The sequence below is a fragment of the Spermophilus citellus genome (assembly GCF_964194105.1).
Source record: "Spermophilus citellus genome assembly, chromosome: 3".
NCBI classification, from domain to species: Eukaryota; Metazoa; Chordata; class Mammalia; order Rodentia; family Sciuridae; genus Spermophilus; species Spermophilus citellus.
In genome coordinates, this window is record NC_138184.1 from 197,646,208 (window position 1) to 197,669,493 (window position 23,286).

The 23,286-nt window shown below is 35.6% G+C and overlaps 1 protein-coding gene across 1 annotated transcript in view; it reads right to left on the reverse strand.

Moving 5' to 3' along the window:
• SDHAF3 (succinate dehydrogenase complex assembly factor 3) overlaps positions 1-17,038 on the reverse strand; it is a 55,419-nt gene extending 38,381 nt beyond the window's left edge. Inside the window, exon 1 of the mRNA XM_081285458.1 lies at positions 16,769-17,038. Coding sequence (XP_081141584.1) covers positions 16,769-16,942 — 174 coding nt within the window. The 5' untranslated portion in view covers positions 16,943-17,038. The remainder of the gene's footprint in view (positions 1-16,768) is intronic.
• Positions 17,039-23,286: the final 6,248 nt, after the last annotated feature.

A 23,286-nucleotide genomic window follows, 5' to 3' on the forward strand; every position in this document is an offset into this window, starting at 1 on the left:
TCTGTCTAGACTCCATGGCACTGTGTGACCAACACCCTCACATTGTTCAAACATTTTGAGTAATTTCTCCATGTCCCACCCTGATCTCAATCTCAAAACCTCTGCTCCTGATCCTTTGTCTCCTTCTCAATTTTGAACTTAATAATGCCCTATGGATAATTCTTGACATTCAACTTGTTAAAGCAGCAGACAAACATAAATGGCCTCATTTTAGAAGTTATTTCTCCTAAATCCCAGGAAATTAATTACTAAGAGTTTTGTGAACCATTAACAGAAATTCTTCCTCAGTTACTAAGGTCAAGATTGACTTTCCATGGAATCTAACAGAATCCATGTTTGATAGTGAGAAGGCTTCTCGTTTGATGAACAATCTAGTTGGCTGTGTAGAAGATCTGAGAGATGTGTACAAGTTCCCAATGCTCTTAGCTTTAACCTGTACAACCTTAGAATAACATGGGTTTGACTGCACAAGTTCACTATATGCAGACTATTTTTGAGATCAGCAACCATTTGAAAAAACTCTCAAATTAAATGAATAACCTAGAAATATCAAAAATTGAAAAGAATGTTGTGAATGCATAAAATATATTTAGATAATATATAATTTATTCCCATAAAATATACACAAATTTTAAAAATTAAATTTATCAAAACTTACACACCAACACTTATAGAACATATATGACACCATTTGCAGAAAAGAAAAATGCAAACAAATGTAAAGATGCAGTATTAAACTCTAACTCCTAAAATTAACTGTAATATACATATACAACTATAATAATTTCACACCCACCTCCTATTGTTATCACAGTGAGATCATATTGATAGCATCCATCTTCACATGAGAAAGAAACAATAAAAAAATGTTTGTAGCAAAAAGTGCTCTTTGGCATTTCTCCTCTATTTTTCACTTATACAATACATATAATACTCAGATGTGTTAATTATTTATGATATTATAAGGCTTACAGTCAATAATAGACTATTAGTAATTAAGTTTTGGAGGATTAAAAAGTTATATGCAGATTTCTTACTGTACTTGTTAACTCTCCTAAACTCTCTTAACCCCAAGTTTTGTTCAAGGCTTCCACAGAGTCTTGCAAAAGCAAATCAACAACAACAACAACAACACACACACACACACACACACAAAAAAAAAAACCTCTATTTAACCAACAGTGCAGTACAATATTCAGAATGGCAATCATTTTTATCTCATCTTTTCATTATAAAACTACCATGTTTTACTATATTAAGAACTAAATAACTGTTTTTTGGTTAATTCTAGTTAGCATTTTCGTATTAAAACTAAGAGGAGGATGAATTATCATTAGTATCTTCCAAATATTAAACAGAGCAATAAACTGATGGGTATAATCAAACTACTGCAAAAAAGTAAGCCAACAGACCTATTTAAAAGCACCACATACATACACAGGCTAGGATAAAGAAAAAATTTTAAAGAAAATAAAGCAATTAACATTTCGAATTCCAGTTATGCTTTTAAAAGAAAAGATAAAACCACTAAATAACTTTTCAAACTTTTCATAACTTCACACTAACCCTGCTAAGAAGATAAATTACAAAAATATACCATGGCTTGATCTAAATATACGAAGTCTTGCCACTCCTTTAATTTAGGGTGTTAAGCACATTTTGATGGCTTTTAGTTGAAAAGAATGAAGATAAAATAATCTGGTATGTCTCACTTATCAAAAGTGAATTTGATACAAACAGAAATTAAATTTTCTTCTTTTTAGACACATGCATCAACACTTGTAGACATAGCCTATTTAAAACAAATTTGATGTATGCAAATGCAGTTTTACACAAAGAAACAAATTATGGGCTGATTATTCACTTTACAAAGGATCCAAAAGAGAATTCCTTTAAATAGTAAGTTTGCCAGTATGCTTAAAACATAATTACATTTAAAAAAATCAGTTTATAAACAAATTTTCAGAAATATACTCAAGTATAAAGTTAGTTAAAAGGGTACCAATCTTCCAAGAATTCCTATTATTAGTCTTTGTCCTAAAATCTTGACAAATATAGTAAATTAAACTAATGGATTAAATACCATAGCTGAAAATGGCATTGAAATGTATATTTAATAACTATTCTCATAATCACCAACCTACTAAATTATTTTAAAATATATTCAGGAGGCAGGTATGGTGGCTCACTTCTATAATCCCAGTTACTCAGATACTTAGGCAGAAGAATCACAAGTTCAGTCAGCCTGAGCACCTCAGTAAGACCCTGTCTCAAAAATAATATAATATAATATACTAATGTTGGGGATGTAGCTCAGTAGCAGAGTGCCTCTGGGTTCAATCCCTGGTCCTGAAAATATTTTTCAGTGACTGGAAAACAACAGAGTTAATATGGGTAAAGGTGACTCCAAGAAATCTAAGGTACTTTTGCCTTCTTTGTACATGCAAGCAAGAAGTACAGGAAAAATTAAAATCCAGAGATTCCCCATTTGTTGCAGTTTTCTAAGAAAACCCTGTGAGGAGGAAGACAATGCCTAGGAAAAGAAAATACAAATGTGATGATCCAGAAATGAAGCTTTTAGACAAGCTAAGAGAAGCAGGTAGAAGGATCCTAATGCCCTAAACTACCAATACTGGTTCACTTCTTCCTGTTCTGTTCAGAGTGCCATCTAAAGAACAAATTCACAAACACTGGCATTTCAACTGAAGACCCCCAAACTGGGTGAGATGTGGAGTAATGTGAGTGACAGCAAAAAACAGCCTTACAATAATAACATGGTAACACTGAAAGAGAAATATGATAAATATGTAGCCACTTCACAAAAATTTGATGGTGCAAAAGGGATAGCAAAAGTTGCCTGGAAGAAGAAGAAGAAGGAGGGGGAGGGAGAGAGGGAGGAGAGTGGGGGGAGGGGGAGAAGGGGGAGGAGAAAGAGGAGTTTGGAAAAGGAGATATGATGAAAAAATAAAACTGAGCATCTGTTGCCCTGTGAATTCCACAAAGTAGAGAAAATACCACAATACATCTCTTTGAGGAGATGGTGTTAGATTTCCTTAAAGCTTGGTGCAGTGCTACATGCCTATAATCCTGAAGACTTAAGACCCTGAGACAGGAGGATCACAGATTCAACACTAGCCTGAGCAATTTAGGGAGACCCTGTCTCAAAATAAAAAATAAAAAGCACTGGTGATGTAGCTCAGTAGTAAAGCACCCCTGGGTTCAGTCCTCAGTACCTAAATAAATAAAAAGAGTGAATTACAAAATTAGAATGATCATATTGCAGTTTCTAAAAGTGCTCTAGAAATATCAGGTATTTGCATGAGGTATTCCAGGGTGTTTTAGCATTTTGAAACTATATTAATGTTTTCTATAACTCCAGATATCCTATAATAATAAGTTCTCACTCCATATCTGTCATTTAGTCTTATAAAGGCATTTAAAGATCTCACAGATTTTTCTTTTAAAGTGGTGTAACTATGGTTATTGGCCAGAAATCCTAAAGTTATTAATTTTATATCTGTATCTATAAATTATAAAATAAATTAAGCAACACAGACAAACGGCAAGGACCAAGTTTGGAAGTGTGAAGTGTGAAGCAGTAAGTATGATGCCTTCTGGAGGAGTCACAGTCCACAGTGTCTGCTGTGACCATAGATAAGTATTGTCTCATTCATGTGATTCCTGCTGTTTTTGTATATGTGTATCTGCTATGCCACCTACCACCATTCTTAGCTTTGGAAAGGTCATATGAAAAGTATAAGATTTTTTTTTTTTTTTGATTAGGCAGAAAGAATCACAAGTTAGGCAGAAGAATCACAAGTTTCGTCAGCCTGAACACCTCAGCAAGGGATAGGGGAGAGGGAACTGATGAAGAGGGCTGGCTTTCCTTTTCTAGAAGTCAGATATTTACATTCACTTCCAGGGAGCCCTTTTTTTTATATATAGTTAAGTGAGATAGGTTTTTAAATACAGACCTGTTCAGCAGCAGCAAAGTGAAGTCACTGTATCAAAGCTCAGAAACATTTGGTATTTAAACATTATATTCTGGTTTTGTTCTGTATGTTTATAACGATGAAGTGTTTTTTAGGGAAATAAATCATACCATTAAGACTTATTCAAATAAAGTGTGAATATTTTTGTGTTTTAGAGCTTAGAAAACAAACATACTTCAGAAATGCTTCAAGTTATAGTGGTATAGGAGACAAGAAGAGCAAAAAATTATAAATAAAGCATTACAGTCCTACCTTGGGAATTAAGGTAATTAAATTTGTACACAATAAGATGAATTTGAAATCTCTTAGGCCAAGAAGACTTAGCTTAATCTATTAACAGGTATAATGATGATGATGATGATGATGATGATGATGTCTCAAGAGAAAGAAGGTGGTTAACAAAAATAAAGGATTGGGGAGAAACTTGCTAATATGTGCTCAGCACTGTCCAGGAAAAAAAGAACATGAAGCTAGAGGACCCACAAAAATGATTACTAAAGGGATGTTTTCTTCTGCAGACACAGGGAGGCCTAAAGAAAACTTTTTCAAGCCCACCCATTTGTCATTATTTTAATTCCATGTTTACCAGGCAAACTTCTAAGCACTAACTCGTCTCCTGGAAAGCTTCACAGCTTCACAGAGATCCACAATCTCTTTTTTTTTTTTTTTTTTTTTTTTTAAGGGACAGGGTCTTACTGAGTTGCTTACCACCTCACCATTGCTGAGGCTGGCTTTGAAGTCATGATCCTCCTGTCTCAGCCTCCCAAGACACTGGGATTACAGGTGTGCACTACTATTTGCAGTTTTGTAAAGTTCTCAAAAGCAAAAGCTCTTTTACAATAAGATAAACTTGGCAGTAAAGCATGACCTACATGGACATGAAGTCTTCACTTGTGAATAGACAAATATTTTCTGAAGGTATATTAACAATTACAGAATTCTACCTTAGATCCCACTAGAGTGTTTCTTAAAATTCACTACATACCCATTACCTTTGGAAAAATCTAAAAAATACTGAATTCTGAGTCATATCTGAAAAAAGGGCCCCTGGAAGTGAATGTAAATATCTGATTGCTAGAAAAGGAAAGCCAGCTCTATTAATCAGTTTCCTCTCCCCTGGCAGCAAGAAAAAACAAACTTGTATTATGGTTTATATTTCAGTATTACATAAATTTAATTAGCATAAGTCCTATGGCAAGAATCTGATCATATTTGGGTATGTTGGTTAGTCAAAGTGCAGACTTACAAAATCAAGATTACCAGGCCTTGTAACCAGAATCCAGGATGGCAAATATCTACCTCAACTCTTTCCTAAATCTCCTGGTTTCCAAGCCACAAAAGGAGCCTGTTTACTTGTCTTCCATCCTCCCTAACTAACCTATCAGAAGATAAACCAACAATTAACTTATCTTCCCTACCAATCCTACCAGTCATCCTCATTCAATCTAATATAAATTAGAAAAGGTAAAAAACTAAATGAAAAAAATAAATTACAGTAGAATAGAATAAAATTATAAAATAGCATTTAAATTAAGTCTTTATCAAACTGATTTAGTGGAGAATCACTGAATGCGTATGACCTCTGAGAAACTAAACATGAGAAGACTCCCCATACTACTTGACCTTATACCAAAAAAAAAAAGACCTTATACCAGAAAAATGACCTTAATGACACCAGATGACCATAGTTCTCTTCTAATCTTAGTTTAGAATCCTTAGGATTCTAAATGTTTCTACTAATGGTAAGGTAAAGTTTAACTTTGATCCTATACATGTTTTCATTTTCTTTCATTTCACTTAAAAAATTAAGTAAGAGCACACAAAATATATAACTGACACTAACATTCATGAAACATGCAAAAGACCAAGTCTAAAATATAAAACGTAAAGGGAAAATTAGGAAATAAATGAATAAGGTTGCTGGTATGTGATTCTAAATATGTTTCCCTCAAGTCCTTTGTGAGACAAGACTGGTGACAAAAATATTCAGTATATCCGACTGCAATTTTTTTTTTTTCAGTCCCAAGGATTGAACAGAAGGGTGCTTGGTTACTGAGCTACAATCCCAGCCCTTTCTACTTTTTTTAAATTTTGAGACAGGATCTGGCTAAATTGCCCAGGCTGACCTTGAACTTGCAACCCTCCTGCTTCAGCATCCCATGGAATATATAAATAAGGTGCTAGTATTTAGCTCTGAATGTATCTGCCTCAAGTTCTATGTGACACAAGACTGGCAACAAAAATATTGAATGTACAAAACTGTGATTTTTTTTCAGTACCAAGGAATAAACAGATGGTTATTCTGCCACTGAACTATATATATCCCCAACCCTTTCTGTGTTTTTTGGTTTTCTGCTATTGTTGTTATTGTTTTTGCAACGGGGTCTGGCTAAGTTGACCAGGCTGGCCTTGAACCAGCAATCCTCCTACCTCAGCCTCCCAAGTAGCTGGGATTACAGGTATATACCACTGCACCTAACCCAAATGCATTTTAAAAATAACTCTACTGGATTTCTTATAATTACTAAAGTAACATGTAATCTTTGTAGAGAATCTGAAAACCTTGAATTAGAATGAAGAAAATTAAAATCATTCTTCAACTTATCACCCAAAGATTAATAGTGTTTACATTTAATTATATCATGAGCAGTGTTATGTGTCATTCATTCTTCTAAAATAGCACTTCCAATAGCTGCCTACAACCTGTCCATTATATGGTTTTGTTATAATTTCATTCTTCAATAAATGGATATCTAAACTGCTTTAACTTTCTTACTTTTACTATATCCACACAGCATAGCAATTAACATTTTTGTACCTAAATCACAGAACGTCTAGTAGATGCCCTTTTGTCCATTCTTTTAAGCTATTAGTGTTTCCCTACCAAGCTAAATGAGTTCTCTTTATATTATTAATGCTATCAATCACATATTCTATTAGCCACAAATATATTCCATTTGCCTTTATATCTTAACTATTTTTAAATTCAGGAGGTAGTAAATGCTATATTATGTGTTACTATATTTCAAAGACAAATGAAATATACTGTTTTTATTTTTTACCAATTCTATTGCTATACTAACATACCCATACAACTAACAGAAAAGATTAAAGGGGAAAATCAGGGTGTCAATAAAAAGTATAAAGTAGGTTAAGCCATTTGATTCAACAGGTTATACAATCTCACAGTGTAATCATATCTTGGGGGTAAAAGAATTTTTTGATCCATCTGTAATTTCAGGGGCAATATATTATTTTCTCTACTAAAACAACTAAAGCCCAAGAAAACCTTTCAGACAATTACACAGAAAATAAATGTGTACCTAATTAATATGAAAGTCTAACAGTTATATCCCAGCAATTTCCATTCTCCTTTTGTTGCTAGAAAGAAAAAAAGAACTTTGAAACAGAAATGAAAGGCAAGTAGCACCTTATGCTAATAAACATAAAATAATTTTTAAACATTGTAAGACACTACACTAGAAGTAAAGAAAATTTAAAAGACCATTTAGAAGCTTCCCTTTCCCTCAGGAATAATTATAAAAATGAAGAATCAAATAGACAAATTGGTAAAGAAGCAAGATTCAAAACAAAGTATGCAATCATTTTACACTGCAAAAGTTTGTTTGAAACATTAATTTCCAAAATCTTAAGTAGCCTATCATGAAGTAGAAACACAAGCTTTTTTGTCCTAAGAAGCAATATGTCATTTTACTTCTATAAGCCACTATCATCTTCTTTTCAATAGAACTTTTCATCTTTAAAAGAATTTAGAGTTTTTAGGTAAAGAATGGCAGACTGGAGAAATTCTGTGATTGAGTCTATTTCTTATCAGCTCTCTCTTCTAAAACTCCACTGCAGTCGTGGGAAGGAATTTTTAAAAGGAGTAATCCATAATGACTAAAGGAACAAGAACAGAGCCATTAGCAGCTAAGAGACTTCAGAAAATTTCTGAAGATAAAAAGCAGGCAAAAGAATATAAGTAATGAAGCAGGTAGACACAGGAAGCCACAGCATAAGGATATAAAGGAGAATGTAGCTGAAGAGAAAGACAAACCACCAGAACCAACTGAAGGAACACCAGATAAATAAGGGACTCTTGAAGAGAAAAGCAAATAGAAATTAGGTTAATTGAAACTATGTAACCAAAAAGTAACTTTCTAATCAACCACGCCTACCTATGTGGGAGTTTTCATTTCCTATTGCTGCACTCATAAATATGAACAGATGTTTTTAGGTCTTTTGGGTTTAGTCTGAGAAGAGGAATAGCTGGGACAAATGGCGGTTCCATTCCCAGCTTTCCCAGGAATCTCCATGCTGCTTTCCAAATTGGCTGCACCAATTTGCAGTCCCATCAGCAGTGTATGAGTGTACTTTTCCCTCGAATCCTCGCCAGCACCTGTTGTTGGACTTCATAATGGCTGCCATTCTTACTGGAGTAAGATGGTATCTTCGAGTAGTTTTAATATACATTTCTCTGATTGCTAGTGATGATGAGCATTTTTTCGTATATTTGTTGATTGATTATATATCCTCTTCTGAGAAGTGTCTATTCAGGTCCTTGGCCCATTTATTGATTGGGTTATTTGTTTTTTTGGTGTTTAGCCTTTTGAGTTCTTTGTATACCTTAGAGATTAGAGCTCTATCTGATGTGTGAGGGGTAAAAATTTGTTCCCAAAATGTAGGCTCCCTATTCACCTCACATATTATTTCTCTTGCTGAGAAAAAAAAACTTTTTAGTTTGAATTCATCCCATTTGTTGATTTTTGGTTTTAATTCTTGTGCTATAGGTGTCTTATTAAGGAAATTGGGGCCTAGCCCCACGTGATGGAGATTAGGGACTACTTTTTCTTCTATTAGACGCAGAGTCTCTGTTTCAATTCCTAGATCCTTGATCCATTTTGAGTTAACTTTTGTGCATGTTGAGAGACAGGGATTCAATTTCATTTTGTTACAGCATACTACAGGGACACAGCCACATCAATGTTTATAGCAGCACAATTCACAATAGCTAGACTGTGGAGCCAACCTAGATGCCCTTCAATGGATGAATGGATTAAAAAATGTGGCATATATCCACAATGGAATATTACTCAGCACTAAAAAATAATAAGATCATGGCATTTGCAGGGAAATGGATGGCATTAGAGCAGATTATGCTAAGTGAAGTTAGCCAATCCCAAAAGAACAAATGCCAAATGTCTTCTCTGATATAAGTGGGGGGGTGGCTCAAAATGGGGAAGAGAGGAAGAGCATGGGAAGAAGATTACCTCTACATAGGGAAGAAGGGTGGGAAGGAAAGGGAGGAAAAAAGGGAATTGCATGGATGGTGAAAGGAGACCTCGTTGTTATACAAAATACACGTATGAAGATGTGAGGGAAAAAAAAAAGAATAGCTTTACTCTAGACTAGGTAGAGAGAAGTGATAGGAGGGGAGGGGAGTGATTGGGGGGATAGGAAGGATAGTAGAATGAAACAGACATTATTATTACTGTGTGTATATATGTGAATGCATGACCAATGTGATTCTGCAACCTGTAACTTCAGAAAAATGAGATATTATATCTCATCTGATTCAAATGTATGATATGTCAAGATCATTGTACTGTCATGTGTAACTAATTAAAACAAATAATAAAAAATAAAAAAAATATGAACAAATAACCAAAATTCACAAGACATCTGAAACAAGACTAAAATAAAGAATGTCCCTACAAGAGATAAATTAAAATTCAGAAAAGAATATACTGCTCTGTATTATAAGCTCTTCTACACTAATTTTTAAACCATATGCACATATTATTGATATTTTACAAAAAGTTGATGGGAATGGCGATATAGTTCAGTATTAGGGAGAAAAAAATTTGAAGTGTATATTAACTGAAAAACAAAAAGAAAAGAAAAAGAGTTTAACAGAGTAAAATGAACCTACAATCAATTCTAATATTTCTGATATAAAACTTCAGTTGTATTTCTCATTTGCATTAAGCAGCCATAAACTGTTACATAAAATAGTTGAACAAGTAAAATTAATATTATTCTTCTGTACAAATTCTGAACAAAAACTTCAAATGTGTAAGACTGCATGTTGTATACATACATACACAAATATAGATGTTTCTATAAGAGGTGGCAGGACCTTTAAGAGATGAGTCCTACTGGAAGGTTCTCAGGTCACTGGGGGGCACTGCCCTTGGAAGTGATTAAGGTAGTTCTCCTGGGAACTTGAGTTGGTTCTTGTAAGAGCTAGCTGTTATGAGAGTAACTCCAAACCCTGACTTCTCTGGCTTCCTGTCCCCATGTGATCTCTCCCTCCCAAACATGTTCCCACCATTGTAATTTCATCCACCATGAAGTCCTCACCAGACACCAGTTAATGCTGGCATAATACATTGATCTAGATAAACCTCTTTTCTTTATAAAGTTACCCACCCCTAGGTATTTCATTATAACAACAAAAAGACTAAAGCACATTTTATGTTGCAAGAATATACTATTTCATATCTTCCCTATTATCATTTTATTCCTTTTTAGGCCATTAATTAAGCACCACAATAGTTCTAAAATCTTTTAAAAGTCATACCTTGATATAGAAAATATATGTGTGACAGATCCATTCAATAAACCATCACCATTCAATAAACCAAAACAAACAAACAAAAAGCTGTAAGTAACATACAGAATAAACAATACAACTAAGAGGTACTCAAGTGACCCACTCATGCTAAGTAAATATATTCTCCAAACATAGAATCAATTTACTAAACAGGGAGGTAATTCATTCCTTTTCTCCCACAAGCTAAAATACAAACTTTAAATCAGAATGTTCAAAATCAACAAAATGAGGTCCCCAAATTAGGTATAAGAGGCATACAATTACAAAAATTAGCAAAATACCCATCCAACTCTAATTATACTAAGTTAAAGAAACTCTAAATATATGTGACATGCAACTTAATCACACGTTTTATCTAACAATGCACTTCAAAGTCATAAATAAGAAAATATATCCCAAATGAGTTACAAATGTATGGCTACATGACTCAGCAGTATTTCCTTATCTCTAAAACAAATGCACCAAACAAAAAAGCAAATGTCATATTACAATATCTAAACTATCACACAAGTCTGAAGAATTAAATATAATAAAGAAGAATGTGTTTTTGCAAAATGACTAGGAACAATTAAATACAATTTTAAACAAAAGAGAATGGTTCTAGCACTACACTACCATCTACTCACTCTCCTGACTCCTAAATGTCAGCTACTTTCCCCTAAATGTTAGTCGTCTATCTTTGGTCACCTAATCTGGGCACTTCCATCCACACTTTTGGACCATCAACTACAGATATTGAATTCCAAATTTCTATCTCCAGGCATAATCTGTCTACTCAGTATCAGACCAATATATATCTTTTATCTGTACTTAACTGTTCCACTGGAATTATTAACACAAAATGTACCAAATTCAACTTATTCTCCCACCTGTTCCTCCTATGTATGTTTATTAGTACCCTATTCTAAAACCTGTGTTTATTAGTACCCTATTCTAAAACCTGATGGTTATCCATTCTATTTCTTCCTCCTATGCTAAGCCTATGTTGGTCACCGTTTTAGTCAGTATTTTGTATCACTGTGACCAAAATATCTGACAAGAACAACTTAGAGGAGGAAAAGTTTATCTAGGGCTCCTAGTTTCAGAGGTCTCAGTCCATAGATTGCCATCTTGATTGCTCTGGGCCTTTCTTCTTTCTGAGTGGGTCAGAAAGTAGACAAAGAGAAAGAGGAAGAAGCCACAGGGAAGATGCATCCTTCCAGGGCGTGTCCCAGTGACCCACCTCCTCCAGCCACACCCCAGCTGACTACAGTTACCACCCATTCCATTCAAACTAGGATGGACAGATTAGGTTGCAGGTCTCATAATCTAATCATCCCACCTTCGCATATTAACAGGAGCTTTTACCCTCATACCCAAACCATAAGTCAAGTCCCATTTTGCCTTGAAAGAATAACTCATAAATCTGTACCCTCCATTTTCAACACCTCTGTCTTGGTTCAGGCATGTATATATTTGAGATTACTGTATCATCGCCTATAATTCTCTCTACCTTCAATCTGGCTCTTTCTATACTGCTGCTAAAATGAACTTTCTAAAATATAATTTAAATCATTTCCACCACTGCTTATAATCTTTATATTCAAAATGAAAGCGTAAAATCTTTAGAAGAATATCTTTTCTCTTCTCAGCTTTATCTCTTCCTAATCTTTCATAAGAAACTAAATTCCAAACAGCAATGCTGTGAAAAGTCACATTGCTTCTTACTTCAATGCTTCACATGTTATTCCTTTTTCTAGAAAGTCCTGTTGTTGTTTTTTAACATATTTTTTATTGGTTGTTCAAAACATTACAAAGCTCTTGACATATCATATTTCATACATTAGATTCAAGTGGGTTATAAACTCCCATTTTTACCCCAAATACAGACTGCAGAATCACATTGGTTGTTTTTTTCTTTTTCCTGAAGTTCTGGCCAAGTTTCTTCAGGCTGGCCTCAACCTTTGTAATCCTCCTGCCTCCACCTCCCAGGCTTCTGAAATTACAGGCATGGCAGCCAGCTCTAATAAAGTCCTATTCTTGACACAGTAACTGACTAGGTCAGTGCTCAGCTCAATCATCTATGTTGCCTTCATCTTCATTCCTCCTTGCTCCCATAGCATTTAATAGACATTCTTTGATACTGTGTTATAACTGCCTATTCTACACTACAAAATTTTGAAAACTGTGAAAGTAAAATATATTAACTGTTTATTTTTGTGCCCCATAATATGCCTACCACATTCCTGGCAATAGAAAGTGATTAACACTTTTGCAGAATGCTTAAGCCTTTTTACTTTTTTCCAGAAACAGAATTTCTACTTATAAACATTCCCCACCAGATACTGTGCAAGGCAAATATTTGGGAAAAGCAAGAGAAGCCAGGCAAAAAGGCAATCTGCATAAATAAGTGGGATAGAAAAAGGAAAATTAAATGTATGGCTCTCGAGTAGCTATAGAAAGCACACTACTTTTTGCTGTCTCACATTCTCTCACCAACATATTTTATTTACTATTTAATCTTAACTCTTATTCTGAGTCCCTAGAAAATAAGTGGTAGACAGAAAAATTAAAAGCATTATCTAAATCAGCTATTTTTCATAAAATGAACAAAGTCATTACTTTAAAATGCCATAAGACCCTGATCTACCAACACAATTCTACTTCTTGCCTCCTAAAAGACTTGGGATTAAGATTATAATGAACATTTTATAAACCAGTTATCAAACATTATCTTAACAAATCAGAAACATCTCTTCCTAAACTTTCAATTTTTTTCTCTTAAGAAATTATATAAATTCAGAATTTTCTCTGTAAATACACATTTACATGTTTACTCTTAAGATGAAATAAAATATTTTCCATCACTTTCCTCCAAGTGGTCCTGAAACAGAAACTTCTCCAACTGAATTCTTTCTGAGATATGCCTGTTTTCCATGATCTCAAATAGCACTCTTGATCCTTCCCCTTTTCTTTTATCCAGTGGTACTCATACCCAACTTTGCTCATGATACAAAACAAATTCAGAATTCATTCAGGTCCAAAATTAATTTTAGAAGTATATGAAAGAATCCTAGAGGCCAAATTCCACACAGCATAGTTAAAAGTCTGCAACAGGGATAGGACATAGCTTAGTGGACACAGGCAAAATTCTTCAATGAACACTGAAAATAGCTGGCCAAGTTTAAGGAGAACTTAGTCTCTGAGTCTCTGTCCTAAAATATGTGTTAATTACAAAAAAAATACAAACAGTCTTAATCCATTTTTTGTTACTATAATAAAATACCTAATGCTGGGTAATGCATAAAGAAAAAAGAGATTTATTTAGCTCCATGTTTTGGAAGTCCAAGAATATGGTACTGGTATCTGCTTGGCCCTCGTGAGGGTCTTCTGACTATATCACAACATGGCAGATAGCATCATGGTGGAAGAATATGTGAGATCACAAGCAGACAGGACACAAGAAAGATTTAAGAGCCAGGTTCACTATTTTTATAACAACCCATTCTCACAGGAACTAACTAGTGTCCTAACAAGAATTGTATTAATATGAATGAAGCTGGGCAAGGTGGTGCACGCCTGTAATACCAGCAGCTCAGGAGGCTGAGTCAGTAAGATCCCAAGTTCAAAGCCAGCCTCAGCAATGGCGAGATGCTTAGCAACTCAGTGAGACCATGTCTCTAAATAAAATACAAAAATAGGGTTGGGGATGTGGCTCAGTGTTTGAATGCCCCTGAGTTTAATCCAAGTACCAAAAAAAAAAAAACTATATTAATCATTTTCATGGGTGATGCTCCTAGTGAGCTAATTACTTCCCACTAGGCCCCACCTCTTCAAGGTTCTAGAACCTCTACACATCATCACAGTGGGGACCAAGCATCAAGCATATGAACCTTTAGAGGACACACTCAAACCTTATCTAAACCACAGTATTAACAGTGGAACACCTGACAGATAACATCTTAACCAAGTTAATCACCGTTACCAATAATGTCATGTTGATATGTACCTTCTGAAGTGTTGAGGATACTTCATTCCTATAGTATTCTCAATAATGGATAACATCAATCCCATGATCATGAATAAACATCAAAAAAACTCAAAATGAGAAACATTCTACAAAGTAAAAGGCTAGTACTTTTTTTCTTTTTTTTAAAGGATTATTTTTTTTTTAAAGAGAGTGAGAGAGGAGAGAGAGTGAGAGAATTTTTTTTAATATTTATTTTTTAGTTCTCGGCGGACACAACATCTTTGTTGGTATGTGGTGCTGAGGATCGAACCCGGGCCGCACGCATGCCAGGCGAGCGCGCTACCGCTTGAGCCACATCCCCAGCCCGCTAGTACTTTTTTCAAAAGAGTGTTGAGGTAGTGAAAGATGGGGGAAAAAATGATCAACTGTCACAGATTGGAAGAGATTAAGGAGAAAAGATGACTAAATGCAACATGGATCCAGATTGAACCCTGGACAGAATAAAAACATTTATGGAAGTCTTGGCAAAATATGTATAATTAATAATATTATAATACTGTTAAATTTCTTAGTTTTGATAAACACACCTCGGTGATATGTTACCAGAAAGGGAAGCAGGGTACAGATGTATGGGAACTCCATACTATCTCTGTACCTTGTCTAAAATTATTCCAAAAGAGTTAAAAACAAAAAAAAAGCTAAATTCCTACCAAGCTTCCTAGGTTGTTCAACAATTTACCCAGTTCTTTTCTTACATCCTCTCTTCCCTCAGCTTGTAACAATTTATTCTAAGTTCCCACTCTTTCCTACATTTTCCCTAAAAATTTCCCAACTGTGACTTCTAAAAGTAACCTCATTTCTTCCCAGCACAGAACCAAACTCTCCTGTCTGTCCACAAACAGAACTCACTTAAAAGAGGTCACTTAACAAACACCTTAAATATATAATAGTTTCAATGTAATTAATAATATTCTAATATTTTAAATAGTTAAAAGTCTGCAACAAGGGTAGGATGTAGCTTAGTGGAACATACACTAATTTTCAGATGCATACTATAAATACTATTACTTTACAGGTGAGGGATAAAAGACTAGAAAAATTAAATGATCTGACCTTTAATAATATCCAAGCCTGAATCTGAATCTAGTTCTGGCTCCAAGAGCAAATTACCTTATTAAAAGAAAGTGGTCTGCACTTAAAATATTAAACTTCCCTGGCTTCAGGCAAACAAATTATATCAACTACACCATGATTTTTATGAACTTTCTAAATGTCACAATCTAAATGTCCGTCTTTAAAACTTTAATGGTTCAACCATCAATTCTGGAATTCAGTGAAGAAGCTCCAAGTTTACCTTTGTATAACCTCTATGATTTTTTTTAAAAGCCCAATTCAGTCATCTCTTCAGCCATCAACTTTTTAGACATTAAAACTCACCTCTACCATGCTTTCAAATACCTGAGACGTACTCTAATCTCCAAATCCATTCATTTCTTAATATTTACCAGTAAGAAGAGGAAATCCTGCAGGGCCCCCAACCCACGAAAAATTTTAAATATTTTTTTTTTCCTTCGTTCAAAAAATAAAGTCACTAATCCCTAATGCATGTGTCTGCTCAAGACTGGGCACAAGAGCGAAGGGTAAAGTAACAAAGCCACGTGACTCATGACTGGAGAGCCTAAAGAAACCAACTTCCACCTTGCTTAACTCCGACCAGCATTTTCCTCCTTTACCACTAGTCCTTTATCTGATTATCTGATTTCTGTATCGAGTAAGAAATTCACCAAGACCCTGAGATTTAAAAAGTAACAGATCAGGAAAACAAACCTGTAGGTGTGGAGACTGTTATGAAATAACCATTAACTTATTAACAGGCGTTTGCTACCTGCAAAGGCAGTGGAGCGGACCGAAGCCGGCAAGCCCTCTGAGCGTTTGACAGTGATTTAGTCAATTTTGTGACCTCCACCCTCACCTCTTGGACAACTAGTATCTGCAAGAACTCAAAAGGCTGAACCGAGTTAGACACACTGAATCTGCTCCAGCCAGGAACCGGAGGACTCAGGATGCAGCTTTATCAAGTGTAGAATGCCCCCGTTTAATCTGTATGGGTTACTGGGCACGAGCTGGGACAGGCGGACTCTGAAAGGGACAAACGGGAACACCACTTAAGGAAACCCCAAACCGAGGCGAAGAAAAGGGGGCGTCACTTGCCTCCCATTCCTGCAAGAAACGCTGGGCCTCGTCAGAACCAACGGTCTTATGTCTCCTAAATTCGTCCTTCACGTACTGGTCACCCAGAGATTTAAGGTCCGGGGGCAGAACCCGGTGTAGTTGCAAGATCCGCCTATATAAGCTACGGACACGAGAGACGTGCGTTCCAGGCATTTCACCACGCGTGGACCGCCGACTGCGCCTGCGCAAAAGGTCGTCGCGACCCCGCCCCACAGAGAAATTGCCTCTGGGTGAACCAGAAAGAGGGCGGGACGACCTCCATCCGGTTTGGTCCGCTCCTGAATCTGGTCCTTCCGGAAACTCGAACTTTGCTGCGTACGGAAAACGGGCCGGCCCCTTGCTGGTAGAGGCATAACTTTCGTGTAGTAGCGTCTGCGCTTCAGGGTTAGTTCTCCCGCGTTGTGTCGCGCGGAGAGAGGCGAGGAACCAGAATCTGGAGCGTGCAGTTGTCACCTCTCTCTCCGTACCACCCCACTATCTTTTTCTTTCATGTTTGTTCTTTCCTTCTTTTTAAAGGTCTGAGAAAAACTTTGTAAAATCAGGCTACTCCAAAAAGCCCTCCGGTACCATGGTTAACCCAACCCACTTAAGGTTTCTTAAGGGTATTCCTGAATTAAAGTAGGATTAATCTTTTCCTCCACTAGCCCAACGGCCCACGCGCACTGCACAGTGCTGTGCTTGAGCTCCTCATATGTAACCAACAGCTTACATATTAAGCCCTCAAGTTTTGTTAGCCCAAGTTGGCTGTGGAAGAATCTTGGGAGGAGTTTTAAAGGTAGTGTTTCCAACGTCCTGGTGATTCTGGCTAAAGAATCTGGAGTGAAAACTGGAATCAAGAGGTTTAAAAAGTTCCACCTTTTACAAAGGTGCTACTGAAAGTGTAACCGGTTTCCAAAGCTAGTAGCTCCTTGTCCTCATTCTTCCCCATCTCATCTTTAGTTCTTCAGCAGATTCTGTTGATTCCACCAACAAAATATATGCAGAAATCTACCAGTTTCCTCCACGCACTCTATTACAATTATCTCTCTACTGGGTTTTATAGTAATTCCCTTATCTCTATTCCTGCTTCAGGACATGACCAACTTCATTCATGGTCCACCAAAATTACAAATCAGATCATCTGTCCAAGAAAATACTCCAGTAACTTTTCATCAGAATAAAACCCAAAGTCTCCCTACCCCCTTAAAGTCCTAATGAGACCCTCCCTGGAAATCCTGTTGGAAACCTTTGAAATTGCAACATCACCAGTCCAAAAACTTCCAATGATCTTACTCTGCTTTTTTAGCCCCCTCTATAGTACTTATACATGTTATTTTACCTAGTTATATATTCTGTTTCTCCCCCCACTAGAGTACAAATTCTGCAGGAGCAAGAATTTTGTGATTCTTTTCACCGTTGTTGCCATATATCAGTGACCTACACCAGACCAATAATTAAGAATGCCGTAAATATTTGTTGAATCAATGGAAAAAGTTTAGTGGTGTCAAGTGCTGCATAGACTTGGTGGGAAAAAGACAAGAGTGTGAAAACTTGTGTGATTCTCTAACAGACCCCAGATTTCTATCTATGCAAAGGCTTTTGAAATTTAAAAAAAAAAAGTAAGTATCCCACAGAGACTTACTCATTTCACTATGCTCTTGAGGGCCCACCACAGTGCTTTACAAATAGTAAGCACTCCAATATTTATTGCCTGAATGGAGTTTTTCCTTTTGCTTAAATTTAAGGAAAATATTTGTTTAAAATAACAGAACATTTTTTAAAAATGGATTTAATTTGGTATTGTGACAAACCACACTGATGTCAAGGATTGAAGGGCAGTGTGGCTATTTTATTTCAGGAAATTTTTTCTAACCATATTTCATCTGTTAATATCCCCATAAATTGAATATTAATTTCTTGTTCCAGTTTCCTTCTTTTCTGGTTTCCTTTGGGGTTAAAGTACATGTATAATAAATACTTCTTTCAGAGCCAAAGCTCTCATAAAAATGTGGAAAAACATTCTGCCAATGAATTAATAAAAAAAATGAAAGAATTAATTCAGTCTAAAGGGAACAGAAAAGGTCTGCAAAGCATTGAAAAAAAAATCAATGCTAAGAAATGGAGTTGATGGGCCGGAAAGAATCCAAGACATGGTGAAGTGGTTAGGCCTTGTGAAAAGGAATCAAGCAATAACAGTGAGGGAAATGACAGATGAACCATATTTTTTTCTTAAGATGGGCTGGACAGTTAGTTAACTTTTAAAGACAAAACTTTCTGGTTCCCTAACCTTCCAATTTAGTTTTCCTCTCATGGTCAAAAAAGCCATAAACTGAAAAAACAAACAGTGAGTTGAATTCTTGGCAAACTAATCCATATTAGTACACTTTATGCAGGTTTTTTTTTGTTCTTCCTCCATCTGTTTCTTTTTCCTGTGTGTTATCTAGCAAATCATTTAACCCCTCTGTGCTTTGATTTTGTCACATGTCAATTAAGTGAGATTGGCTAATTCTCACTAATTCTCTTCCAGCTTTACTAATCGTGACTTCTCCCATATTCCCTCCAATTTTTTTTTGTAAAGTAAAAAAGGACACATACCCACTCTGAAATAATTACTTTGAAAATGTTTCTGTTGAATAAGAAACAAGACTGCATGAGGAGCATGCAGGAGCCCTTCACTATACACAAAATAGAAGAACCACACATATCCATAGAGATGGTAGAGGCAACTAGAGAAGGTTTTTAACAAGCAGAGAGAGATTTTCAGATCCAAAGTGTTAGAGAGCAATGCTGAACAAGAAAAAATAAACTGAAAGGAGAAAGGGAACATCTGCATGACATTCTGCTACTTTGTGTTATATCTAGTTTTCACCTTACACTGTGGAAAGTAAGTCACTTGCAAATAACCTTGGAGCATTTTCCTTTACAATAGAAGTGAAAAGCATTGGGGGCTAGGAGAGGCTGGTGGTAAAATATTTGGAAACTTCTTTATGTCACTGGATTAGGAAGCAATGCATTCACAGACTTGGATTTGATTACACAAGTGGCTCAGTTGTGAATTAAGCCCATTAGAATTTCAAATTCTAAATTATGGCGAATAATGAAAACTCTAGGACAAGATATATCTTTGACCCAAATAACCTTCACTTGCTTAGAGGTCTACAGAGATGAACAAGCCTGATCCATTCATGATAACTGCTTATACTCATCCCAGTAGACATCAGAAATGGTCCCTCATTTCCCACCTTAAAATTTAGGTACATGGCTGCACTGAAGTGACCCATGTAAGAAACAAGGAATTTTGTAAACATCTTTACATGGTACCTGAAATTTCTATTTATTAAAATGCAATAGTAAGGGAAAGTAGATAATGGAAAAATGATTTAAGAGTTCCAAATAACTGATGACTATTAGAAAATAGCTTAATTATATAAGGTTGGCACTCTTAGTAAAGAACCATAAAATCTCTATCATCTGTATCTTCTCTCTTCCTGCTCTCCTCAAACAGAAAACTTCACCTACTAGTACCCTTGGTTATATCCTAACTATTTTGAGAAGCATCTTTCCCTCTTTGTCATCTTCAATTACACTCTTCATGATATTATTCCAGTGATCTCATAAACTTTTCATAAGAATACTTCAAGTTACAAAAAAATCTCCCCATCTAGTCTGCCTTCACCTTAAACTACCATCCTATTACTCTGCTTCTTTTCATTGGCAGATTCAAAAATACATATTCTGACTTTTCCTATCTCCATACCCATTCCCCATTTAATCCCTTTAATCTGATGCTGATATCACTACTCTTCTAAAATCACTTTTTTCCAAAATCACTAGTTACTTGCATCTGCTCACATGCCTACCAACTCAAAGGTTTCTAGAAACCTTTGCATCATGGATACATTGCTGCTGTGCGGGTTGTCCCACCTCCAGGGGCCCACTGCCTCTATCTCCTAAACAAGACTCTCAGTGCTCTGCCATCTTCAGCAATTGGTGATGCTCTGCTGCCCCCACCTGGCCAAGCCCACCCTAATCACTTCATAGGCCTTCACTGAACCCTGAGTACCTCCAGATCTCTCACACCTCTGAACTCGCCACAGTTTCAGCTTTCCCTTGTAACTACTGGATTAGTCTAAATCCCAGGGTCTGTCATTCCTTCAGAATCCCTGATCCAAACTAAATTCATTATTTTTTTCAAAGACTTTTTCCTCCACCATTATTCAACCTACCTAGATTCAAAACATGTTAACTGATTAGAACAACAATAACAACAACAACAACAACAACAACAAAATTGATTAGAAAAAATTTTTTAAAAGTGGAAGGGGCTGGGGTTGTGGCTCAGAGGTAGAGCACTCGCCTGGCATGTGTGAGGCACTGGGTTGAATCCTTAGCACCACATAAGTGTAAAATAAAGATATTGTGTCCACCTATAACTAAAAACTAAATATTTTTTTAAAAATGGGTGGCATCTGTGACAGCTTTTTTTCCTTCATTTAACCCCCTTTTAAACTCTGTGACTTCTCATTTAACAACTCCAGACCTTAATTTTTCCCTCTTAAAATAAGAATGATATTATGTACCTCAAAAGCTTCTTATACAACTTAGTGATTTAATATGTAAAAAGTATTTACACTAGTTGACGCCTGGCACATAAGAAGTGACAATTAGAATTAGTTATGATGATGAAGTGGAGGAGAAGGAGGGGGAGAGAATGTAAGTTGATAGTAGAAACTGCACTCTGTTCTAAGAAATATGATTTTTAACTTAATTCTCACTTTAAAACATAATAATAGATCTATGATACTTAAGTAATAGAAACAGACAATTTAAATCCTTTTTATTTTTAAGGGTCATTTTTCCAATTCTATTGAGGTACAGTTCACAAATAAAAATTATACATATTCAAGGTGTACAATGTGAGGTTTTGGTAGGTGTGTACATTATGAAAGTATTAACAAAACTAAAATATCTATCATTTTACATAATTACTTGTGTGTGTTAAGAATGGTTAGTATCTACTCTCAGAAAATTTCTCGTACACACTACATTATTATTAACTGCAATCACCATGTTCCATATAATTTCAGAACTTATAACTGTAAGTTTGCATCCTTGGACTGATTTTCCCCATTGCCTCCACACCCTGACTTTTGGTTACCATTCTTCTACTATTTGTTTCTGTGAGTTTGACTTGAAGAATCCACATATAAGTGAGATGGTGAAGGATTTGTCTTTCCTCACCTATCCTATGTCACTAGCATAACATCCTCCAGATTCATCTATATTAGCACAAGTGGCAGGAATTTCCATTTTATGAATGAATAATATTTCTCAATTGATATATACATAAAATTATATGGTATACTTTCCTTATCCATTCATCTGTTAAAGGCCACAGATTATTTTTATATCTTGGCTATTTTGTATAATACCACAATTGACGTGGAGTAGAGCTGTATTTCCAAGTTAGTGATTTATATCTTTTGAATATTGGTATGGCTTGGATCTGAAATGTCCCTCAAAGATCATATGTTAAAGGCTTGGTTGCCAACATGTGGTACAATTAGGAGGTGGGAGGAAGGCCCCCCAGGTAAACCTTTGATGGTATGTTGGGTCCCTGGGCCCTTCCTCTCTCTTTTATTTCCTGGTTACCAAGAGCTGAGCAGCTTTCTTCAACCACAATAGACTGCCTCACAATAGGTCCAAAAGCCACCAGGCCAAGTAACCATGGACGGAAGACTCTAAAATTGTGAGCCAAAATATGTGTTATCCTCTAAGTTGATTTTCTCAGATACTTTGTCACAGCAACCTGACACTAAAAGACATATGCCCATAAGTAAAATTTCTAGAGCATATGGTAGTTCTAGTTTCTATTTTTGAAGCATCTTCATACTGTTTCTATAGTGGGTATATTAATTTACACTCCTACCAACAATGTACAAAGGTTCCCTTTTTTCCACATCCTTGTCAACAGTTGTTGACATTTGCCTTTTATTAATAACAGCCATCCTAACATTATGGTTTTGATTTTGAACAGCTTATTTTCTTTGGAAAATGTATAGTTAGATCATTTGCCTATTTTTTACTTGGCTGGGTTTTTTATACAAATGTTTTATTACATAATTGTAAATGTATGGAAAGTGAATATTACAATATACCAGTTATCTATATTCAACATCTGCTTATTACTTGCCATTTTATTTCTTCTATGCTTCTACCTATTTCCCAACCTAGACCAGCCCCACTCCTTACATATTTATTTTTTGGTATGGTCATATGTACATGTATTGAATGGCACAAATATTGACTGTACAGTTTTGGCAAATATACTCATAAAAACCTTCACTGCTTTTAAGCACAGAATATTTACATCATCCCAAGAAAACTGTTTTCTTTCCCACACAACTTTTTCTTCCCCAGAAGCAAGTTACTATAATAGACATTTAACCATACTTTTTATTGGTTCTTCTTAGTTACACATGACAGTAGAATCCATTTTGATAAAATTATACAAGCAT